Source organism: Brachycentrus maculatus, unplaced genomic scaffold (genome assembly GCF_059751285.1).
Source record: "Brachycentrus maculatus isolate JH-2025_06_01 unplaced genomic scaffold, ASM5975128v1 h1tg000463l, whole genome shotgun sequence".
In the NCBI taxonomy this organism is placed as follows: Eukaryota; Metazoa; Arthropoda; class Insecta; order Trichoptera; family Brachycentridae; genus Brachycentrus; species Brachycentrus maculatus.
This window is the reverse complement of record NW_028281210.1, coordinates 298,452-319,533: the sequence shown is the minus strand read 5'-3', so window position 1 is coordinate 319,533 and position 21,082 is coordinate 298,452. Positions and strand designations below refer to the sequence as shown.

The following is a 21,082-nucleotide window of genomic DNA, read 5'->3' as shown; positions in this document are numbered from 1 at the left end:
TCGTCACTTACATTCAGGCAAGGTTTGTGCTTCAGGGTCCAGTCCAGGTTGATATATAATATCTTTATAAAATTAATTAACTTTGTTTTCACCACTTTTTTTATAAATATAATTCAACCTACCGGTTTAACAATACATTGTCATCATCAGGGTTTATTTTAAATCAAAAACATAAAAGCATTAAAATACTCTCACCAAAAACTTCCACACACTCCATAAAATGCTAATAATAATTTAATATTAATTTTATAAAGATATTATACAATGTGCCACAAAGTATCTGTGGAAAACATTCAAGAAAATAATATAAAAAGCCCGTTAATGTGAAAATACATTTCTGCCCATAAAAATTAGGGTCTATAAATAATTTCATAGGTGATTTCTCAATCGTTTGACATTTGACATCGCATAAATCTAAAACATCCCTAGAGAGGTTGTATTGAATGTCCTTAGTAGAGAATTTTTCAGGATAACGTAATCTATTTTCGATCCCGAAGTTTACCGTGTCGGGTTTCTACGCCAGGACGATGCATCATTGCCATTTTCTTTGGATTTGTTGGAAAAGCTCTCCACAAACGTGTTTCTAGGACATTATTTATAACAAACTTTGTTTTGTTTGACATTTTATTAACTTGAAGTCGTTTTATTTTCACTGATTTTTTTCATTCATGTTTTAATGTTTTAATTTATTTTTGAATGTTTTAATTTATTTTTTAATTAACGTAATTTGTTACATTTTTTTAATCTTTATTTTGGCGTACCGCAAATTTTCCTTGTGATCAAAAGTACTTCCTGATTTCAAAAAGGTCAAGAAACACTGCCTTTGAGTCTTCATTACTGACACTCTTAAGGCGTTTGTGCACTACACGGAATTTTACCGTCCGGTACTTCAGATAGCGTTTTAAAACGATGATTGGCTTGGACTGGCTTGTGCTTTTGTCCATCTTTCTTCGGATCGGTGCTCTTGATATCTGCGTGAACACGTTGCGCGTAAATTCGATCACGCTAAACTGTTGTATTCGCTTTTATTTTTCAAAACCGGACTGCCAGACGGTGAAATTCTGGGTAGTGCACAAGCGGCTTTAGGGCGATTTTTTGTTACTGCGATGTCTGCTTTGCATTCAACTTATAATCTGTTAAAATGGCTCAGGGTACTCGAAAATGTAAAACTCCTGTTTCACGAATATTTGAATATATATATATATATATATATATATATATATATATATATATATATATATATATATATATATATATATATATATATTATATATATATATATATATATATATATATATATATATATATATATAATATATATATATATATATATATATATATATATATATATATATATATATATATATATATATATATATATATATATATATATATATATATATATATATATATATATATATATATATATATATATATATATATATATATATATATATATATATATATATATATATATATATATATATATATATATATATATATATATATATATATATATATATATATATATATATATATATATATATATATATATATATATATATATATATATATATATATATATATATATATATATATATATATATATATATATATATATATATATATATATATATATATATATATATATATATATATATATATATATTTATATATATATATATATATATATATATATATATATATATATATATATATATATATATATATATATATATATAATATATATATATATATATATATATATATATTTATATATATATATTATATATATATATATATTATATATATATATATATATATATATATAATATATATATATATATATATATATATATATATATATATATATATATATATATATATATAATATATATATATATATATATATATATATATATATAAATATGTAAATATATATATATGAAGCAAAATTCATCGAAACACATATGACAATAGATTTTAAGAAAAAGTGATATATACTAAGTAAAACTTATGTGGAACATATAAAGTTCACAAAATGCCATCTATGATTGGATTTAGAAAGCATTTATTTAGCAGAGAACTTTCATTTGTATGCATCATCTAAACCCGATTTATATTACTACGCCCGAAAACCTGAATTCCATTTTTTTGCAGCTTATTCTTTGACCAGTCATTTTGTTTAAATAAAAATCTGTTGAAATGGCTCAAGGTACGTTCTCGTAAAAGCCAGTTCTCAGTTGTAGGTCGCGCTGCTCTGACGAGGGGTAGTAGGAAGTAGGCCGCGGGGGGTTGAGAAGAGAGTAGCGGTGGAGGGGATGAGTATCGATTTTACAAACGTTCACGTGAACCCTGTACCGAGAGTACAAAACTCGGATCAAAAGTATTTTTGGTATACCGTGAATTTATTATGGCACCATACCGAGCGTAAATATAGCACACTTGCATTTTTTAAACGTCTCAACATAGATGAAAAAGACGAATCTGGAAGTCTGGGTATTTATGTACAGGGCTTACGAACTGTCAAAGGCTGGTTAAGTGATCACTTTCTTCTTCTTTTTACCCTTACCGCATCCAATAGTGCATAGGGCACTGCATCAAATTGACGCAGTGTTGTCTTGATCGTTAACAGATGTTAGTAAGGTGTTCAGTGTAGGGTGGTATTGAATAAATATTAGATTGAAAAAATCACTTATATTTATTTGACCACCCACTGGGAATCGAACTTGGGACCTCCAACACGATGCAAAACACGCTTACCATCACAAAGTACAAAACTCGGATCAAAAGTATTTTGGTATACCGTGAATTTATTATAGCACTAAACCGAGCATACTATAAATATAGAACATTTGCATTTTTTCAGCATCTCAACATGGACAAAAAAGACAATTTTGGTAGTCTGGGTATTTACAGGGCTTACGATCTATCAAAGGCTGGTTTAGTGATCACTTTACACACGTGTAACATTCACCATTCTACCAATGGTTGACAACCACACTACTAAAAAAAATTGGAAGTTCTATATGTATGATCCAATTTCAAAATATTGTGCTTGAGTCACTAGAATTTCAGTAGCGATATCTATGGTGAGATAAGAAAAGCTTTTTTTCTAGCAGAAACTCTTTCGTTTGTATGTGAGGTCTGAATCCTGGATTATAATCGCATACATGAGAAACGCTGGAAAATATTCTTTTCAATTTTTTTAAATATTATTTAAACTTAGAATTTGGCCGGTTAATTCATTTACAACATTATGAGTATGTCCAAATACTTGTTCACAAATCTGGATTATTTCCGATTATAGGAGTTGTTTTTAATATTTTTTTATGTTTTGTTTAAAATGGATACATTTTACCACGAAAATATAACACGTTAAACTTTAATAAAATATTAAAGTTATCATTAAAAAGTCACTCCCGAATCAATTTATGAGACTAGTTTACATCTTAGAATATACTATTTAATTTCTTAATGTTTTCTTCAGATACTTTGTGGCATATTTTATAAACTTCATAAAATTAAACAACTTTTTTTACAACGTTTTTTATTATTAGTACACTTTAACCTACCGGTTTCAACAAGAACCATGTCATCATCAGGGTTTATTTTAATTCTAAAACATCAAAAACAGTAAAATATTCTCACCAAAAACTTCCACACACTCCATAAAAATCCTTTTGGATTTTTATGGAATGAGTGAGTGAGAGTGAGAAGTTTTTGGTGAGAATATTTGAATGTTTTTTTATGTTTTAGAATTAAAATAAATCCCGATGATGACAAGGTTCTTTTTGAAACCGGTAGGTTAAATTGTATTAATAAGAAACGTGGTTAAATCAAAGTTAATTAATTTTATAAAGTTCATACCATTTAAATTTTTAATACTTAATCAGTCAATCAATAGTTCTGGCAAATAAATATTTCACATCCCAATTAACTTTCAGGGATCACTGAATTCACGTGGGGTGTATTTCAGGAAAGCACACTGAATAACGGGGTAATTGTGGCCACAGGCGATCAATCACTTTTGACGTTAGGGTGGTTCGTGTTTGCAGTCACACGTGATGCCTGAAAAATACCTCGGAAATGTAAAACTCCTGTTTCACGAATGTTTGAATATTTAATGCCGGTATTTTTAAATCGATTGATTTCATTAACAATTTATATATTTGGGATAAAATGAGTGTAATTATTTTTTTGAGGCATTTTTAATCAATCAACAGATCATTTGCTATTCTACTTATGTAGTCGACGTTAGCACCATTTCAAGGTTAATAATTTATTTCATATTATTTTTTGCCATCTCATCAAAGATGAAGAAGAATATGGAAGTCTGGGCGTTTACGGGCCTGACGACCATAGGCTGGTTTAAGTGTATTCACTTTACACACTGTAACATTTATAATATGAAAATAACTCCTGTAATTGGAGATAATCCATATTTTGTGAACAAGTATTTGTACACACTCAAAATGTTGTGAATTAATTTTATTGTTCAAAAATAAAATTTTTAGAGAGAGAAATAATTTATTTTAAGCCTTCATTTGAACTGATGATGGAATGATTATTCCGAAACCGGCAGACACGAAGTAGTGTTTTTTAATGTGGTATTATAGAATGTGGACGATGAATATAAAAAACCAAATTTATTTATTTCATTATTTGATTTGGCACATTTCATTTTCACTTTGCGGTAATATGTATCCATTTTTTATTAAAGTTTTATTTGGTAAATACAAATATTTCTAAAATTTATTCTGAGTGTTTTGATGCATTCCGCATCATTTTGAATGCTGAGGAAAACATCGAAACACGTGTCATAATAGATTTTAATAAATATTGGTAAAAATCTAGTAACATTTAAATAAAGTAAACAACTTGCTTACCTATATCCGTATCCGCTTCCTGTGTGGAACATATGGAGTTCACAAACTCACAGCTATGTTTAAATTTAGAAAGCTTTTATTTAACAAAACCTTTATTTGTATGCACTATATAAACCCGAATTATATTACATACTGAAAAACGTCCGAAAACCTAAATTTCATTTTTTCGCAGCTTGTACTTTGACCAGTTATCTTGTTTAAATATAATTATAATTTAAATAATAAAATAACTCCTAGTAGAGAAACCTAGATTTGTGAACAAGTATTTGGACTCACTCAAAATATTGTAATATACTTCTAACATATTTTCAATATTATTCATATTTAAAGCACCTACTTTTTGGTTAGTCATTTTTACTTATTTATTTTTTTACAAAAATGTTAATAAAATAAGTTTATAATCACTCACCGAGATTTTTACGTCTACCGGTTTCGAGACGTACCCGTCTCTTCGTCAGGACAATCGCTAACACAGCATGCAAACAATACTACCCTTCACCACCATAGCACCATTTACACACTCAAAACTACACAAAATGTCTAACACATGCGATTTTTGGTCGACCCGAAGACCAACATGCACTATAGTTTTCAATTCAGACATGCGTTACGAGCCGAGGTTAAACGTACAATAAAATTAGACCTGTAATCGAATCAACTTATATACTCGTAGGATGATTGGAGTGGTTTTCTTGGTGGTGAAGGGTAGTATTGTTTGCATGCTGTGTTAGTGATTGTCCTGACGAAGAGACATCTTTGTAAAAAAAAAAATAAGTACTTATAACATAATTGATAACCATCATGCCGGAGAGATAAATAGTAGAACGTCACACCTGTCATTGCAAACATCATGCCAAGTTTTTATAGGTTTTGCTCTGCTTCACTACTTAGAGTACATAAGCCTCATATTCTCGTTTTATCGTTTATTCCTCATTCGTTCATTTCTCATGTCCAAACCATTTCAACGAAACTTTTTAATTTTTACACACACACATACAGCATCGGTTGACGAGAAACATCAAAAGCCTTCACAGCACTTTGACTTAACGGTCAACTTTACGATTCCCAATTTCAACCACTCGGGTCTCTATTTTATAACTCTGGTTAAGACATTACAGGGTTGTTAAAACTAACACTGTCAGAGGGAGGATTTATTATTTACGCCTAAAATGAAATGTCACTTTTTTATTTAATTTAAACTCATAAAAAAATGTATACTTTTTGAAAGTTACGGAAAAAATCATGTCAATAATTATATTATTTTCTATTTAAGTTTTACTTGGTAAATACCAATATTTCTTAAAATCTATTGTGAAACGGATTTCAACACCGTATTTGAAGCTAGATCTAAATTTTAGAGTTGCGTCCCTAAGAGCTGTTTTTTTTATTATTTTTTAGTTTATTTTATTTATTTAGAAATTTAACAGAACATTAACATAAATACATTTACAATAATGAATAACAAAAAAAAGGTAATTGTAACATTCCAATTACAAAATTTCATATATGTTAAATGAGTTGAAAGTAGAAATCAATAATAAAATAGAGCAAAAGTTAAAAAGAGTAAAAAAGCAGACTTAATTTAGAGCTAAAGTAAAAAAGCATAAACAGTTATAAGATGTACAAGTTTAAAAGAGCAATAAAGTACAAATAAGTGCTAGAAGGCAACAGCAAAAAAAAAACACAAAACATATCTAAAACAGAAAACATACGCAACAGCTACGTAGCTATTTTATTTATTGTTTCGGCATTAACTTTGTGGTAAGACATGTTACAATGATTAAAGAAAACACTTGTTTTTTACCACTTGAGTTTTATTATAGACTACATGTTTCAGAAGTTAAACTTCCATCATTCAGGTCTGTATAATAACTCAAATATAAAATATAAAATTGTTCTATAAATAAGGAGAGGGGAAAGTAAAGGGAAAGGGTTAGTCAAGGGGCGGAGTTTGAAAACAAAGGAAAAATGGAAAGCAACGGTGAAGAATTTTGAAACAATATATTATTTAATAAATTATTATAAGATTTTAGGTTTTTTTGGATTTCAAAATTTTAAAGATAATTCATAATTTGGCCTTTATATGGAACAAGGTGTAATAATTTTAATTTATGAGAGTGAAATGAGTGATTAGTATCTATTATGTGATTTGCATATTCCGAAAAATAATTACCAACAAGACCGCTATGATGTTCTTTAATTCTAATCTTTAAATTTCTCGCAGTTTGGCCAATATATTTTAGCTACGTAGCTAAGTATACGTATTTTTTTTTCAGTGAGAATATAAACAATATATTATTATATTCGCGGATATATAATTACGCGGAATGTATCGAAGCTTATGTCGTAATAGATTTTAAGAAAAAGTGGTATTTGCTAAGTAAATTTTTAATAAAAATGAAGAGATATAACCTGCCTATAGATATTGGCTGCCGAATCTATTAACAATATTTTTATTGCCTTTTATTTGAACAACTGTTTGTTGTACTCCTTTATACTTTTTAGATAATGTCATATAAAGTAAGACCTATTTATGTGACTGTATGCAGATTGTCTCATACTTAAAAACTCAGAAAATAATTTTGTAAATCGTTATTCGGTAATAGACAGCAAAGCAAAAATGTATAAGAAAGAGACAGTGAAATACAGATTGGTGTGTCTAAATATATATTTTTTAAATAAATGTCTAAAACATAAAGTGATTCCGAAGTTCATCCATTCTAAATTTAATAAAAAATTAAAATCAAACCCAACCTAAACAGAGTTATCCCCTTCCTTGCTCTTACCCCTCCTTAAAACACCATTACCCCCACCCCTACCCTTTTGAAACCCAACAACTTGTACACTGTTTCTTTTTATATATATATATATATATATATATATATATATATATATATATATATATATATATATATATATATATATATATATATAAATATATATATATATATATATTTATATATATATATATATATATATATATATATATATATATATATATATATATATATATATATATATATATATATATATATATATATATATATATATATATATATATATATATATATATATATATATATATATATATATATATATATATATATATATGTATATATATATTTAGTAATAAATGAAACCCTGAAGAGGGCAACAGGTTGTTGCCGAAACTAGTTGGTTAATAAAAATGTGAGTGGATCAGAACACAAAGTATTTTTATTTCTCGAAATAATATATGTTTTAAAATCACTGAAAATATTTTATTATAACTTAATTATAATGTCTATCGGTTTCAAAGCTAACAGCTTCTTTATCAAGACTGATTAATAAGTCTTGATAAAAAAGCGGTTAGCTTCGAAACGAGAAGACATCATAATAAAGTTATAATAAAATATTTTGGGTGATTTTAAAACAAAGTTACATTCTAATTATATTATAACAACATTTTATTTACTTTTTCGGCATTCACTTTGTGGTAAGACATGATGAAGTTGTACCACTTGAGTTGATTTTATTATAACATAATAAAATAAACTCAAGTGGTAAAAAAATTGTGTTTTTTCTTTTACAATTTTATAACACCATGTTAAAATATTAACACAAGTCACGGAATAGAATATCCCTTGATCGTTCTGAAGTATTGGATTTTTGTAGATTCCTTTCCCCGCCAGTTCTCATTGCAAAGAGGACCCATTTATTGACATCTTCTTGCTTAATTTAGACGTAAAAAGAACATTTTATTTGGCAATGGCGGCGAATTTATTTCAGAGCCAGTAAAAATCCTGTAAAAATTCCATTCCAGGCATTAAGTTCTGGATGTATTCATAAATACTAAAACGACATTTTGGGACATGGGAAATGAATCACGTTTTTCATTAATTTGTGAAAAAAGGATTCATAAAAAATATCATTGTTTTTTTTTTATATTCAAGATTTTAACTCTTATTTTTTCAAATAGTCTTACCCTTAAACTATTCATCATCATATCCCTCATCTACACCCAATGGTGCATAGAGTACTGCATTAAATTAATTCATTGTTAACTGATTGTTCACTATATGAAGGCAAGGTGATTCGTCTTACGCTTCAGGTACCAAAAAAAAATTCAAAATAAATAATAGTGTAAAAAACTATTATATTTATTTTGACCCCCTTAAGAATCGAACCCAGGACTTCCAAGATTTTGGTCAAATACGATAACCATTACACTATGGAGGCAGACACAATAAATTTCGAATTTCAATAAAATTGGGGGGGAAAATTGAACTTTTTGAAAGTAGTAACACTATGTGATAAATTCCTTATTCATGTGAAAAATACTTATTTTATATTTCGACTCTGCTGAGAATCGAACCCGGGACCTACAGAATGGAAGCCAAATCTACCGAATATTTTACCCACTTACAAAATTCACTTACCCACAAACCGCCTGTTTTGGTACACACCCGTTGGCGCACGTAAAGATTAACAACGCATGTGATTTATATTTTGTTCAAATGTAAGTGTATGAATACTATTAAGTGTAAGTATGGAGACTGATTTTTGGAATTTCTAAATTCAGTCACATCACCCACTACTTCACAAACTCCACTGGTTACGCTTTCCCGAAAGGGTTTAGTATAAACTCTACCTACTCATGTATAAATCAATGCACAATATGGCTCCAGAGTATCTTAAGGAGCTGTGTATTCCAGATGAATTGGTTGATAGACGTCTCACGCTTCGATCGGCTACAACATCTGCAATGGGCAAAGTGATCTTACCAGCTCGCAACCAACGCCATTAATTTGGCGATCGTGCCTTTGCTGTTGCAGGACCGACGGCGTGGAATGCTCTTCTACCAATGGTTAGAAATAGTGAGAGTGAGATGATCTTTAGAATAATACTAAAAACATATTTGTTTGCTAAATCATTTCCACAATAATATTTTCCCCACTTCATTCACAGTGAAGCGCCCTTGAGGTATTATTTTACGAAAATGGCGCAATATAAGTTATCTAAATTTATTATTGTTATTATTATTTAAGTATGTATGTTGTTTGCTTCACGTGACGAAGATATGCCATTTGCTCTATTTTTGTTTTTCATTTTTTATCAGTCATCTTGAGTAGCAGTCAATGAACATTTTTTTCTAATGAGATAAGATACTTCAAATTCCATTAATTTATTTTCAGTGAATAAAAAAAATAATTCCCCTGTATTCTGCCAAATGTTCGATGTAAAAAGTTTTTAATTAAAAACCGAACGAAGAGCTTTCTTGGTCTTGGAATCTGGAATTCGCTTTCAAGAGAAACTCCCAAATTATTACGGCAAATTTTCTTTGTTATTCAATTCCTCATTGTTTGGCTTTTCAGTTATAAAATGAGGGTTTTATAGTGGTAACCATAATCGCAGATATGACAAATTATGGTATTATCGGGAGCATAATGGAACATAATAAAGCCTTTTTGATTAAGTGATCTTTATAATGAAAACGAAATTAATTAATTGAATCTTGATTTTCTCAAAATCCCTTAAAATAATCGGGATAATGGAGTAATTCCCTTGATTGTAAATTACAAGAAATAAATTTTCAAATGCAGATGATAATAACTTAAAAGACTACGTAATCGGAGGACATGTATGACTAGATGTATGGATGTAGATGCTAGGAGTATATGTCAATACAGACGAGTGTGGCTTTCCATCCTCTCTGCTTACCCCTGCAGTAAACAGCGTGATGGTAGTAAAAGTCGTAGCAGTGCGATCATGACTTTTATTGAATGTAGATGATTTTTTTTTCATTGCATTTTAAATATATAAATGTACCATATAAACCATTGGAGGCTATGATATGAACCTTTATATTTTTCATATTCTTTTTTGACATCTCAACATAGATGAAGAAGAATATAGGATTCTAGACATAAACGGGGCTTCCGACCGTCAAAGGCTGGTTTAAGTTATAACTTTACACACGTGTAACATCCACCGATTCTACCCATGATTTTTTAAAAATATTTCTATTTGCTTCTAATTTTATTTTTATTTGTACAGTTTGGGTGCCAGATATACGTGGCTTCTCTTTTTTTATTATTTATTTCTTTAATTAGCTTATATTACACTAATATATGCTATTGTTTACACTAAATTAACATCACATATATATATATATATATATATATATATATATATATATATATATATATATATATATATATATATATATATATATATATATATATATATATATATATATATATATATATATATATATATATATATATATATATATTCATCTTTTAACAGTAAACAAAATATTTCTTTTTAAATTCTTTCAGACTCCTTTCATTCTTCATGCATTCAGGTATCTCATCATACATTTTCAAACCCTTATGCATTAAACGATTTTGTGACTCGGCTTTTTTCAACAATGGCAGTCTCATTCTATCCTTATTTCTAGTAATATGTTCATGAAAATGTTTGTTTAACACTGCTTCATCCTTAAAATATTTGGGTAATTTATTGTTTAAAAATTAATATAATATAAAGGTCAGCATATTTAATTTTAGTCTCTTTTTTATAAATAACCAGTTTAATTTTTCTCTCATTTTTCTATATTATTAAATCTATTTTTCTTGAGCACCATTCTCACCGCTTTATTTTGTATAATTTCCAATTTATTTAAATTTCCCTCATTTATCTGCCTAATGTGTGAATATGTTTGTAGTCGGTTTTGGAAAAGAGTCCTACAGTGTGGATCTGTGTAACGAGGGGGTTGGTTGGTAATGTAATAAGCGTTAAGGGTTGGAGCAAAGCGTAAATAATTGCATTAACCTTCTCTATTACACATGACACCCCTCCGTCTAAGTGATTAATATACCGTAAACCTTTTTATTACAAAGCGGCGTATGTCTCTCGCCCATTATGTCTTAAAATTCTTAAGACATGATAATTTGTCTACGTGGAATTGAAAGTTATCCCACCGCATTTCCGGATCTGATACAGAAGCATCTAGGCTTCCCTAACACCCTCTTTTGCAAAGATTTTTTTTGTTTTTTGTTTTTGTTTTATGAAGTGTAAGATCTAAGTCGGACTAATATTACCCTGGACTGGTACCTGAAGCGGAGGGCTGATCACCTTTCCTTCGTGTGTTAACGATCTAGATATTGATGTGCCCTATGCACCATTGGGGTGTGGATAAGGGTTCGAATTGAATTGAAAAGATCTAAGTCAGTCTTTCTCAAAGTGGGTGATAACGCTCCCTTGTGGGCGCTGGTGGCCTAGTGGGGGGCGGTAAGGGGCTTAGAAAAATTATTTGATTGGCATGTTTGTTTTAATTTGAGTATAAGATTCTTTTACTATTATACAGTCGCGTTTTAATTGCTCCCATTGGTAAAAAAAAATACCGTTTATAATAAAAGTAATGAATGTCATTGTAGTTTATTATTAAAAAAGGGCGCTGCTAAATACTTGACATTCAAAGTGGGCGATAGACGAAATAAGTATAAACATTCTAAGGAAATTTCTTCCCTTTTTATTTTATTAACGTTGAATGTGTTACTGACTAACTAACGATATGAATATTGAATAATGATATAAATATTGTTATAATTTAAGAGAGAAAAGAGAAGAGGTGTAGGTGTGTGTGAGTGTATGTGTGAGTGTGTGCAAGTGTGTGTGTGTGTGTGTGTGTGTGAGTGTGTGTGTGAGTGTGTGTATATGTGTGTCTATGTGTGGGCGTGGAGGTGGGAATTAAAGGGTGAGGGTATGGTTAAATATTAAGTATTTTACATATATAAATATATATAAATATATATATATATATATATATATATATATATATATATATATATATATATATATATATATATATATATATATATATATATATATATATATATATATATATATATATATATATATATATATATATATATATATATATATATATATGTATATATATATATATATATATATATATATATATATATATATATATATATATATATATATATATATATATATATATATATATATATTTATATATATATATATATATATATATATATATATATATATATATATATATATATATATATATATATATATATACATTTACTAATATATAAAAACGAAAGAATTAATAAGGGTTGTTTGGTTGTTGTCCGCAGAAACAAGCGATGTTGGTCCGGCAGCTGGAGGAGGAACTGCGACTGCGCATGCGCGCGCCCTCGCTCGAGATGCAGCAGCAGCTGGAGGTGCTCTTCTCCGAGAACGAGCACCTCACCCGCGAGATCGCTATCCTGAGGGACACCATAAAGGTAAGGTGTCTGAAATTCACTAAAAAAAAACGCGAAAACACCCTCAATTTTGCGGTGACTCGTCGCTCAGTTCGGCTGCCTAAACTCAAAACACAGTAAGGGACATTTTTTTAGTACGATTTTTTTGCATTTTTGGACTAAGTAAGATTCTACTTAGTCCAAATTTGCAAAAAAAAACGTACTACAAAAAACGATATTTTTGCATTTTTGAACTAAGTAGATTCTACTTAGTCCAAAAATGCAAAAAAAACGCACTACAAAAAAATGTCCCTTACTGTGTTTTAAGTTTGGACAGCCGAGTTACGAGGTATCTAGACCAGAGTTTGGCAGGAGCGGCTCTTTGCCTAGACCAGGCATGGGGAACCTGCGGCCTTAAGGCCGCATGCGGCCTTTTGGCTATTCTAGTGCGGCCTTTTGACTGATGCCAATTTTTGTGAATATGCATATTTTCTATATTTTTTTGAATTGCATTTTTACCAATTTATATTGTGATTTAATTAAAATATTTAGTTTATAGGGGGGGGTGGTGTCTTTTTTTTAAAGTTTTCTTTACTGCGGCCTCATGTTGAATCAGATAAGTGAATGTGGCCTTTTAAAATAGAAAGGTTCCCCATGCCTGGCCTAGACCATCGGTCCTGAAACTTTTTAAACCATTACCCCCAAAATATTTTTGCTTCGTGAATGTTTTTCTTGAATGTTTTTCGCACATACTTTAAATCACATTTTCATATGGTGTAGGGGAGTGCATGGAAGTTTTTGGCATAGTTTGAAAGGGTAATTAACTTTAACTTAAAAATTCATATTGTGACAATTATTTCGCCTAGTTATGGCATTTTCAAACGAATGTTTGTTTGACAATGCAATAACTAGGCGAAACAATTGTCACAATATTAATTTTTATATGTTTTAACTAAAATACAACTTAGTAGACACAAAAAATCTATGTTTGATTTAAAAATTAATACATAAATTGAAATAGAGTTTTATAAATTAAACGGCAAATCAATGAATAATGAGTTTAAGAGTTTTATAATTATACTCGTATATTGTATATAATGTCCAACCTGTCTAAAAAGAAAATTGAACGAATCCTGCATACTGCCAGTGAACTAAAGACTATGTATGGCTCTGACAAAGAGAAATGCAGAGAAGCTCAAGTGGATACATAGAAATGGGAATGTTGTGATCCATGGAAAGATCCATGCTTGGTAAAAGTCTGAGGGGTAACATAATGAAGGAAGAAACCAGAAAAAAAACCAAAGTAGAGAATATCATGGATCATTTGGCAAAACTCAAATGGCAATGGGCAGGACATATTGCAAAATAGGATCCAAAATTATTCCATTTTTTTTTACGATAGAGACCTTGGGAGAACAAAAGAGGTGTCGGAAGACCCCAAAAGAGATGGTCCGACGACAAAGTCGCTATGGAGGGTAGAAACTAGCTGCAAGCAGCAACCAACCGGAGTAAACAGAATGAGGAAGAAGAGGCCTATATCCAGTGGAGGACTGAGGCCTCGTGAAGAAAAAGAAGATTGTATTTAATATACTGTATTTCTGTAATAAAGGACTGATAACCTTACTTTAAAATTAATTTTAAAATATTTATTGTAACGTTATAATGGCTCCACTAACGAACGTTTAAGTGAAATTCTTTTTCAAAACGTTACCTCGTTAATTGAAGCAGAATCTATTGAAATTTCAATCGTTCAAAATTCAATCTAATCGTTGATTTCAATTTGAAATAAATCGATTTTGAGCGTTATTGTCCCATTTAATAATGCGAAGCTGTAAAGCTTCAAAGCTGTAAATACTTTGAATAACGAAATCGTGAAATTCTTCATGTTTAATCAATTAACTCTCTGAAGTTCAGAAAAAAATGGTTATAGGTACAATTATGACGTATGGAAACAAACTATTTTTACACACGCACACACACACACACACACACACGCGCACACACGCACACACGCACACACACACACACACACACCACACACACACACATTAAAATATCGTAGTCATACAGGAGAAAGTGACCAAGTGCATTTCTTACAAAAACGTGATCATTGACTATCAGCTTAATAATGCCCTGAAAAAATAACCAAAGGATTTTAAACTTGGAAGTATAATATATTGACTTGTTAAAAAGGACAAACTGCATGGATGTTTATTTTTTTGCCAAGAAAAAGTGACTTTAATGGCCCTCCTGAACATTTTACGTTTTGTTAGTTGGTCCTTTTTTCCTGTACGGCTACGATATAGGTGACATGTTTCACAGCCGTATAAGAGAACGGGAGCAATGCAGGCATTGTACAGGTGGCAATTGGTCTTCACCGAGTATAAATCCGATCTCCAGACTGCCTTCGTACTGTTAAATGCGGACCCTGCGAATCCTAATCGCACTCCCAATTCCTTTTGAAGGCTGATATGAGGGCAGGGACTTTTCAACATTTATGCATTTTAAAATATAACGCAATATACTAGTAGATATTCCATAATGGGAAGAATGATAAACTTTGTACAATATTATTAAGTGTACAAAGTGAATACTTAACCCAGCCAATTGCAAAGTCGTTAGCTCTGGGTTGCTCAGAAAAACGATTGATGCTTCAACCATCTATAATATGCATTGATTTGATTATATGTTTATTGATTTAATCGAATCAATATATACATATATTAGTATAATGATTGAGGCAGAATTGGAAGTCTTTTAAAACACTTATTAAGACTTATTGGAAAACACCGTGTACAGTTAATTTTCTGCCAGGAGATTGGAAATGTAAGATTGAAATTGACATTTAAGTCATTTATTATCCAAAAGGAAAGAAATTATTCGGAAATTTGATAGAATTCGACGAACGGAGTTTTTTGATTTGATAAATGTGCTGATGAGTTCGAACGGTTACTTCACAAAGAAGATGAAAATTATAATTTTCTCCAGAAAGGGGGATTAAACCAATTAGTTTTTATTGAAACGATGAAGCAATTTTCTCAAATAATACAATAATTCCAATAATCTTAATGAAATTCGACAGGATTTAACTCGTACAAAAAATGTTCGTCTTACAATGTATAATATGTAAAAACACTTGGGTCTCTTTTTATGCGATAGATACGTTCCACGAGAAGTCGCACAAAAAATACTTGAAGTACATACAAAACTGGGGGATAGGTTCCATAATTTTTAAAAACCACAAAACTTCAAATCAAAATAATGGAATGTACTAAAGATCGCATAAAAAAAGTTTATAAAAAAATCCAATAAATATAATGAGCTTTTTCCGCAATTAAATATCAGCATATGGGAAATCGTTTTTGAGATAAATCTTCAATCCAAATTACAAGTGCTTTTACTGTTTTTTTCCCAATTAATCATCTCTTGAATACGATGTAAGATTTGAGCTTAACATTGTGCAAGTGACACAATCACACTTTAATGGTTGTAACCTGCACTAGTCTAAATTTTAGATTTTTTTATGCGAATTCACAAAGATCTGCATAAAAACAGACCCATGTGAATATATTATACTTAATCTAAGTTAATACCTGGGTAATATATCATATTAATATATATAAAATTAAACACACTTATTGGATTGAATTGTACTTTTATTTACATTTTTATGATAATATGTGATGTGTTTCGTCTTATTAAGACACTATCAAACACTCATGAGTGTTTGTTCATGTCTTAATAAGACGGAACGTGTCACATATTATCAAATATATGTAAATAAAAGTAGAATTAAATCCAATAACCGTGTTTAATTTTGGATATATTACCCAACAATTCAATGTGGATTTCTACCAACTGTCTGCAGTTACAATAAATTAGCAAATACCACCATTTCTTACAAAGTAGGTTGATCCTAGATCGAATATCACACAATTTATTTAATCAATATATTATCAACTCATTGCTTTTCCTATTAAAAATCTTAAGAGTGAAAATGTAATGAAGAACAGTCTTCGTCAACGGGACTTAAAAACATTACCGTAGAACGGGGCTACTTGAACTTTGATGTGTTAATTGAGCCCAGTACAAAAAAATATTTAGATCGTGCTATCGATGACACTTATTGTCACGATACTTCGTGACAATAAGTGTCACCTCTCAGGGAAATAATGAATCATGTCAATACGTTCATTATTGTAGACCAAATACAGATTCATTTTTTTTTGTACTGGGCTCAAGTAACACACCAAAGTTCAAGTAGCCCCGTTCTATGGCACTTCATGACTTATTATTACTAAGTCATAAAGCAGTATTACACAATGTGAACGGTGAATGATAAGGAGAGTATTGTGTTACCATACTACGATGTTAATGCTTTTAATGTACAAAATATATTGATTTATTCATTAAGCACATCTCTTTATTTTTTAAACATATAAAAAAGATTTCTTAATGAACATTTTGTTTTAATCTAAACTCCAATCCCATTAAAAAAAATTAAGTCATTTTTTCTTCTTTTTTTAGGAACTGGAATTAAGAATAGAGACTCAGAAGCAAACCCTTCAAGCCAGAGATGAGAGCATCAAAAAACTTTTAGAGATGTTACAGAATAAGGGCATGGGTAAGTAAAGAACTTATTTTTGACCATTAAAATATTTATTTCCACTAACAATACATTAATGCTCAAAAAATATCAAATTGATTACACCCTATCGCCCTGAAATATGGTGAAATTACCAGAATTTCCCCCAAAATTTGAGTGATAGCTATGTCGCCTTGAAACTTACATTTGAGACATCTGGTCTAGATTGATTATTTTTATTCCCAAATGTTTAATAATTTAAATATGAATCATTATGCAACACAATATCTTAATGTTCACCAAAATTTATCTGAATGGTCTGAAATTGCCTAAAACGTGATTTCATATTTTTTCCGTTTATACAGCAATATGACGTTAAAAAATATTTAAAAAAGTAACATTAAGCCAGATCGTAAGAAAGTATTCAGTTGATTTATTTGTAAAATACGATTGATTTAAAAAAAAATTATAAAAAAAAACTCTGATAACCGTGACCCATACTAATATTTATAGGCTATACGAGTTAATTGGCATACTAGTATTAAAAACATTATTTTTTTTCATTAAAAAAAGCTCTTCATACTTTCTGTATGCGGTTGTCAATGAAAGATAGAATTGTGAATGTTACACGTCTTTAAAGTGATCACTTAAACCAACCTGTGACAGGTTGTAAGCCCAGCAAATTTCCAGTTTTTCTTCTTCATTAATGTTGAGATATCAAGTAAAATTAAAATTTCATTTTCATGGAAATTTTTGAGATTATGCAGTTCCCCTGTATACAATTTTCGGTATGAAAATAATTGAACCACGAAGTTTTAGTTTTTTTTTTTATATTAGGATTTCTTACACAAAGTGGTTAATTTATAACGCCAATTTAACTCACACGAAACTTCCATAAAGTAGTTTTTAAATTCCAGGAAAAATTTGATTTCAATTTCAAATGTGCTAAATATGTATACAAATGTAAAGATATTTATTCTTATCGAGATTTGAGTGCAAATTTTACATTTTGGCGTGAAATACCCAGCGTAATGGGGTAAGAATAACGCCTTGTTCGCATTAAGAAGACGTTAGGGAAACCTATAAATCATTTGTTCTCAAAGTGTTTCATGGTTTAGACATACTGTATAAAAAAAACGGGTAAATTATCATAGCAACATGAGGCTTTTAGTTTTTTGTGATCAATAATCTTTTTATATGTGTATATAAGTGGGTATGTGGATATGAATGGGTATGTGGATATGAATGGGTATGTGGATATGAATGGGTATGTATGTATGTATATCTATTTCTAACAATGAGCCGCTTAGGCTCACAAAAATAATATGAAATTGAAGTATTTTTGTATATAATAAAAAACACATATATTAGTCTTTCTTTTAATAAAAAAAAATCATTCTTCTTCATTCGTCAAACCTTCATCCACACCTGATGGTGCATAGGGCACTGCATCGTATAAACGCAGTGTTATCTTGATCGTTAACACATGAAGGAAAGGTGATCATACCTCCGCTTCAGGTAGCAGTCCAGGATAATATTGAATATATATTATTGTGAACAATTCACTTTATTTTTTTACCCCTCCCCCCTGGGAATCTTCTTCCTCCTGGCTCCATACCAACTTATCATCTTTGCAGACTGTTGGAGCCAGCTCTCCTCGTCCTTAGGCTGTAGGTCCTTCTGTTATATACAAAGTCCCCTAGGCCTTGCCTTTGAATCATGTTATCTTTCAGAATCATCCATGAATTAATTGGTTTCCTCTAGATGTCTTTCGAGGAAGATCCATGGCGATTGCCTGGTTTACAATATGATTCATTTCTCTGCGTCCTATGTGCCTTTACCATCTCAATTTTTTTTAAACCTATGAAAGCTTAAAACTTGCTCATGCTGGAAATAATAGCTTTCATTTTTAAATATACTAAGCATTATACTGTGGTCGGCTACATATGGTATGTTACATATCGCTCACTCCTTTCAACAACGTCATATATCAAAAATCGACAATTTTCAGTTGTGCATGTTTTCGGAATGCCCAGAAAATTTACTTTATCCCAGCAAAAGCGGAATATTTTAATAATATTATTCTTAATATTTACCCGCTACAGGGCTGAAAGTGTTGTTTTTTCATTTTGAAGAAAAGGTATTATTTTATTATTTTTTTAAATATACAAAATATTTTTCAAACGGAGAAAAAACCTTCAGGTTTTACCTAAAAAGATCTGTTGCACAGTAAAAAGTTCAATAAGTGGCTTGATATTTATTTTTGAAACACTCATTATAATTTTAAACTTTAAAACGATCTCCTGAAAAATCAAGTTTTTTGATATATGACTTTGTTGAAAGGAGTGAGCGATATTTACTTTACACATTTATCGATACAATAAGTTTTTTTTTTCGGGTTACACTTTGAAAGAAATTGATAGTTATTTTTATCAACTTATAAATAGTAATCGGTAATGTGGCATTTTAATCTCAAGGCGAAATAGCTATCACACCTGTTACTTTTGAATTTCACTGAAGCAAGGGTTCGATGTGTATTAATTTGTAGTTTTAAATATGTTTTTATTTTTTAAAGTGTGTTTTTCATGAATTAAAAAAATTCCCCTACTAATAACTAATTTTTGATAAAGGAATTTCAGGAGTTTTTTTTCAACTTTAAAAAATAAATAAAAATATTTATATTAATATCATTTTTGAGAAAACTGTTACTTAATTAATTATTTTATTAATTTTCAGTAATTTGAGTTATTTTCGTGGCTGAAATTCCTTGTTTGTAATGCTTCTAACGTGTTCTTTCTTGCTCACTCCCATTACTTTCAGGCAAGGAGGAAGAGAGACAAATGTTCCAGCAAATGCAAGCGATGGCTCAAAAACAGGTGTTTACCATTAATGAGTTCCCAAAAATATGTAGTTCTATGTAGATATTAGTTATTAGTGTAAATTGTGCATCTTCCGTATATAGTTGAAGTGTTACAGTAAAATATATTAAACATATTTATAAGACCTATTCTCTAGTCAAAATCAAGAATCGCTTTTTCAGATTTCGACTGCATTAAAAAAATATATATATTTTACTGTATCATACTTATATTTTTTTCACTTTTATTATTTTGCATTCTCAACTATGTATAATGTAATGTTGTATATTTCTCAATGGGAAAAATATTAACCATAAAGTTTATTTTTTTAAATGATTTATATTTTTCCTAAAAAATATTATGAATTATTTTTATGCTTACATCCTGCGTCTCTTCGATGCTTTTATATTTTTTATAAAATCTACCATCTCGCACACTTCACGCACTACTTAGAGAACAATTTTTAGATGACTCACATCTTTCGCAAAC

General features: G+C 29.6%; 1 protein-coding gene across 1 annotated transcript in view; it reads left to right on the top strand.

Moving 5' to 3' along the window:
• Positions 1-21,082, top strand: part of LOC148302301 (uncharacterized) — a 109,371-nt gene that overhangs the window by 23,285 nt on the left and 65,004 nt on the right. Inside the window, exons 2-4 of the mRNA XM_088271808.1 lie at positions 13,043-13,192; positions 17,678-17,774; positions 20,556-20,611. Of these exons, the coding sequence (XP_088127934.1) occupies positions 13,043-13,192; positions 17,678-17,774; positions 20,556-20,611 (303 nt within the window). The remainder of the gene's footprint in view (positions 1-13,042; positions 13,193-17,677; positions 17,775-20,555; positions 20,612-21,082) is intronic.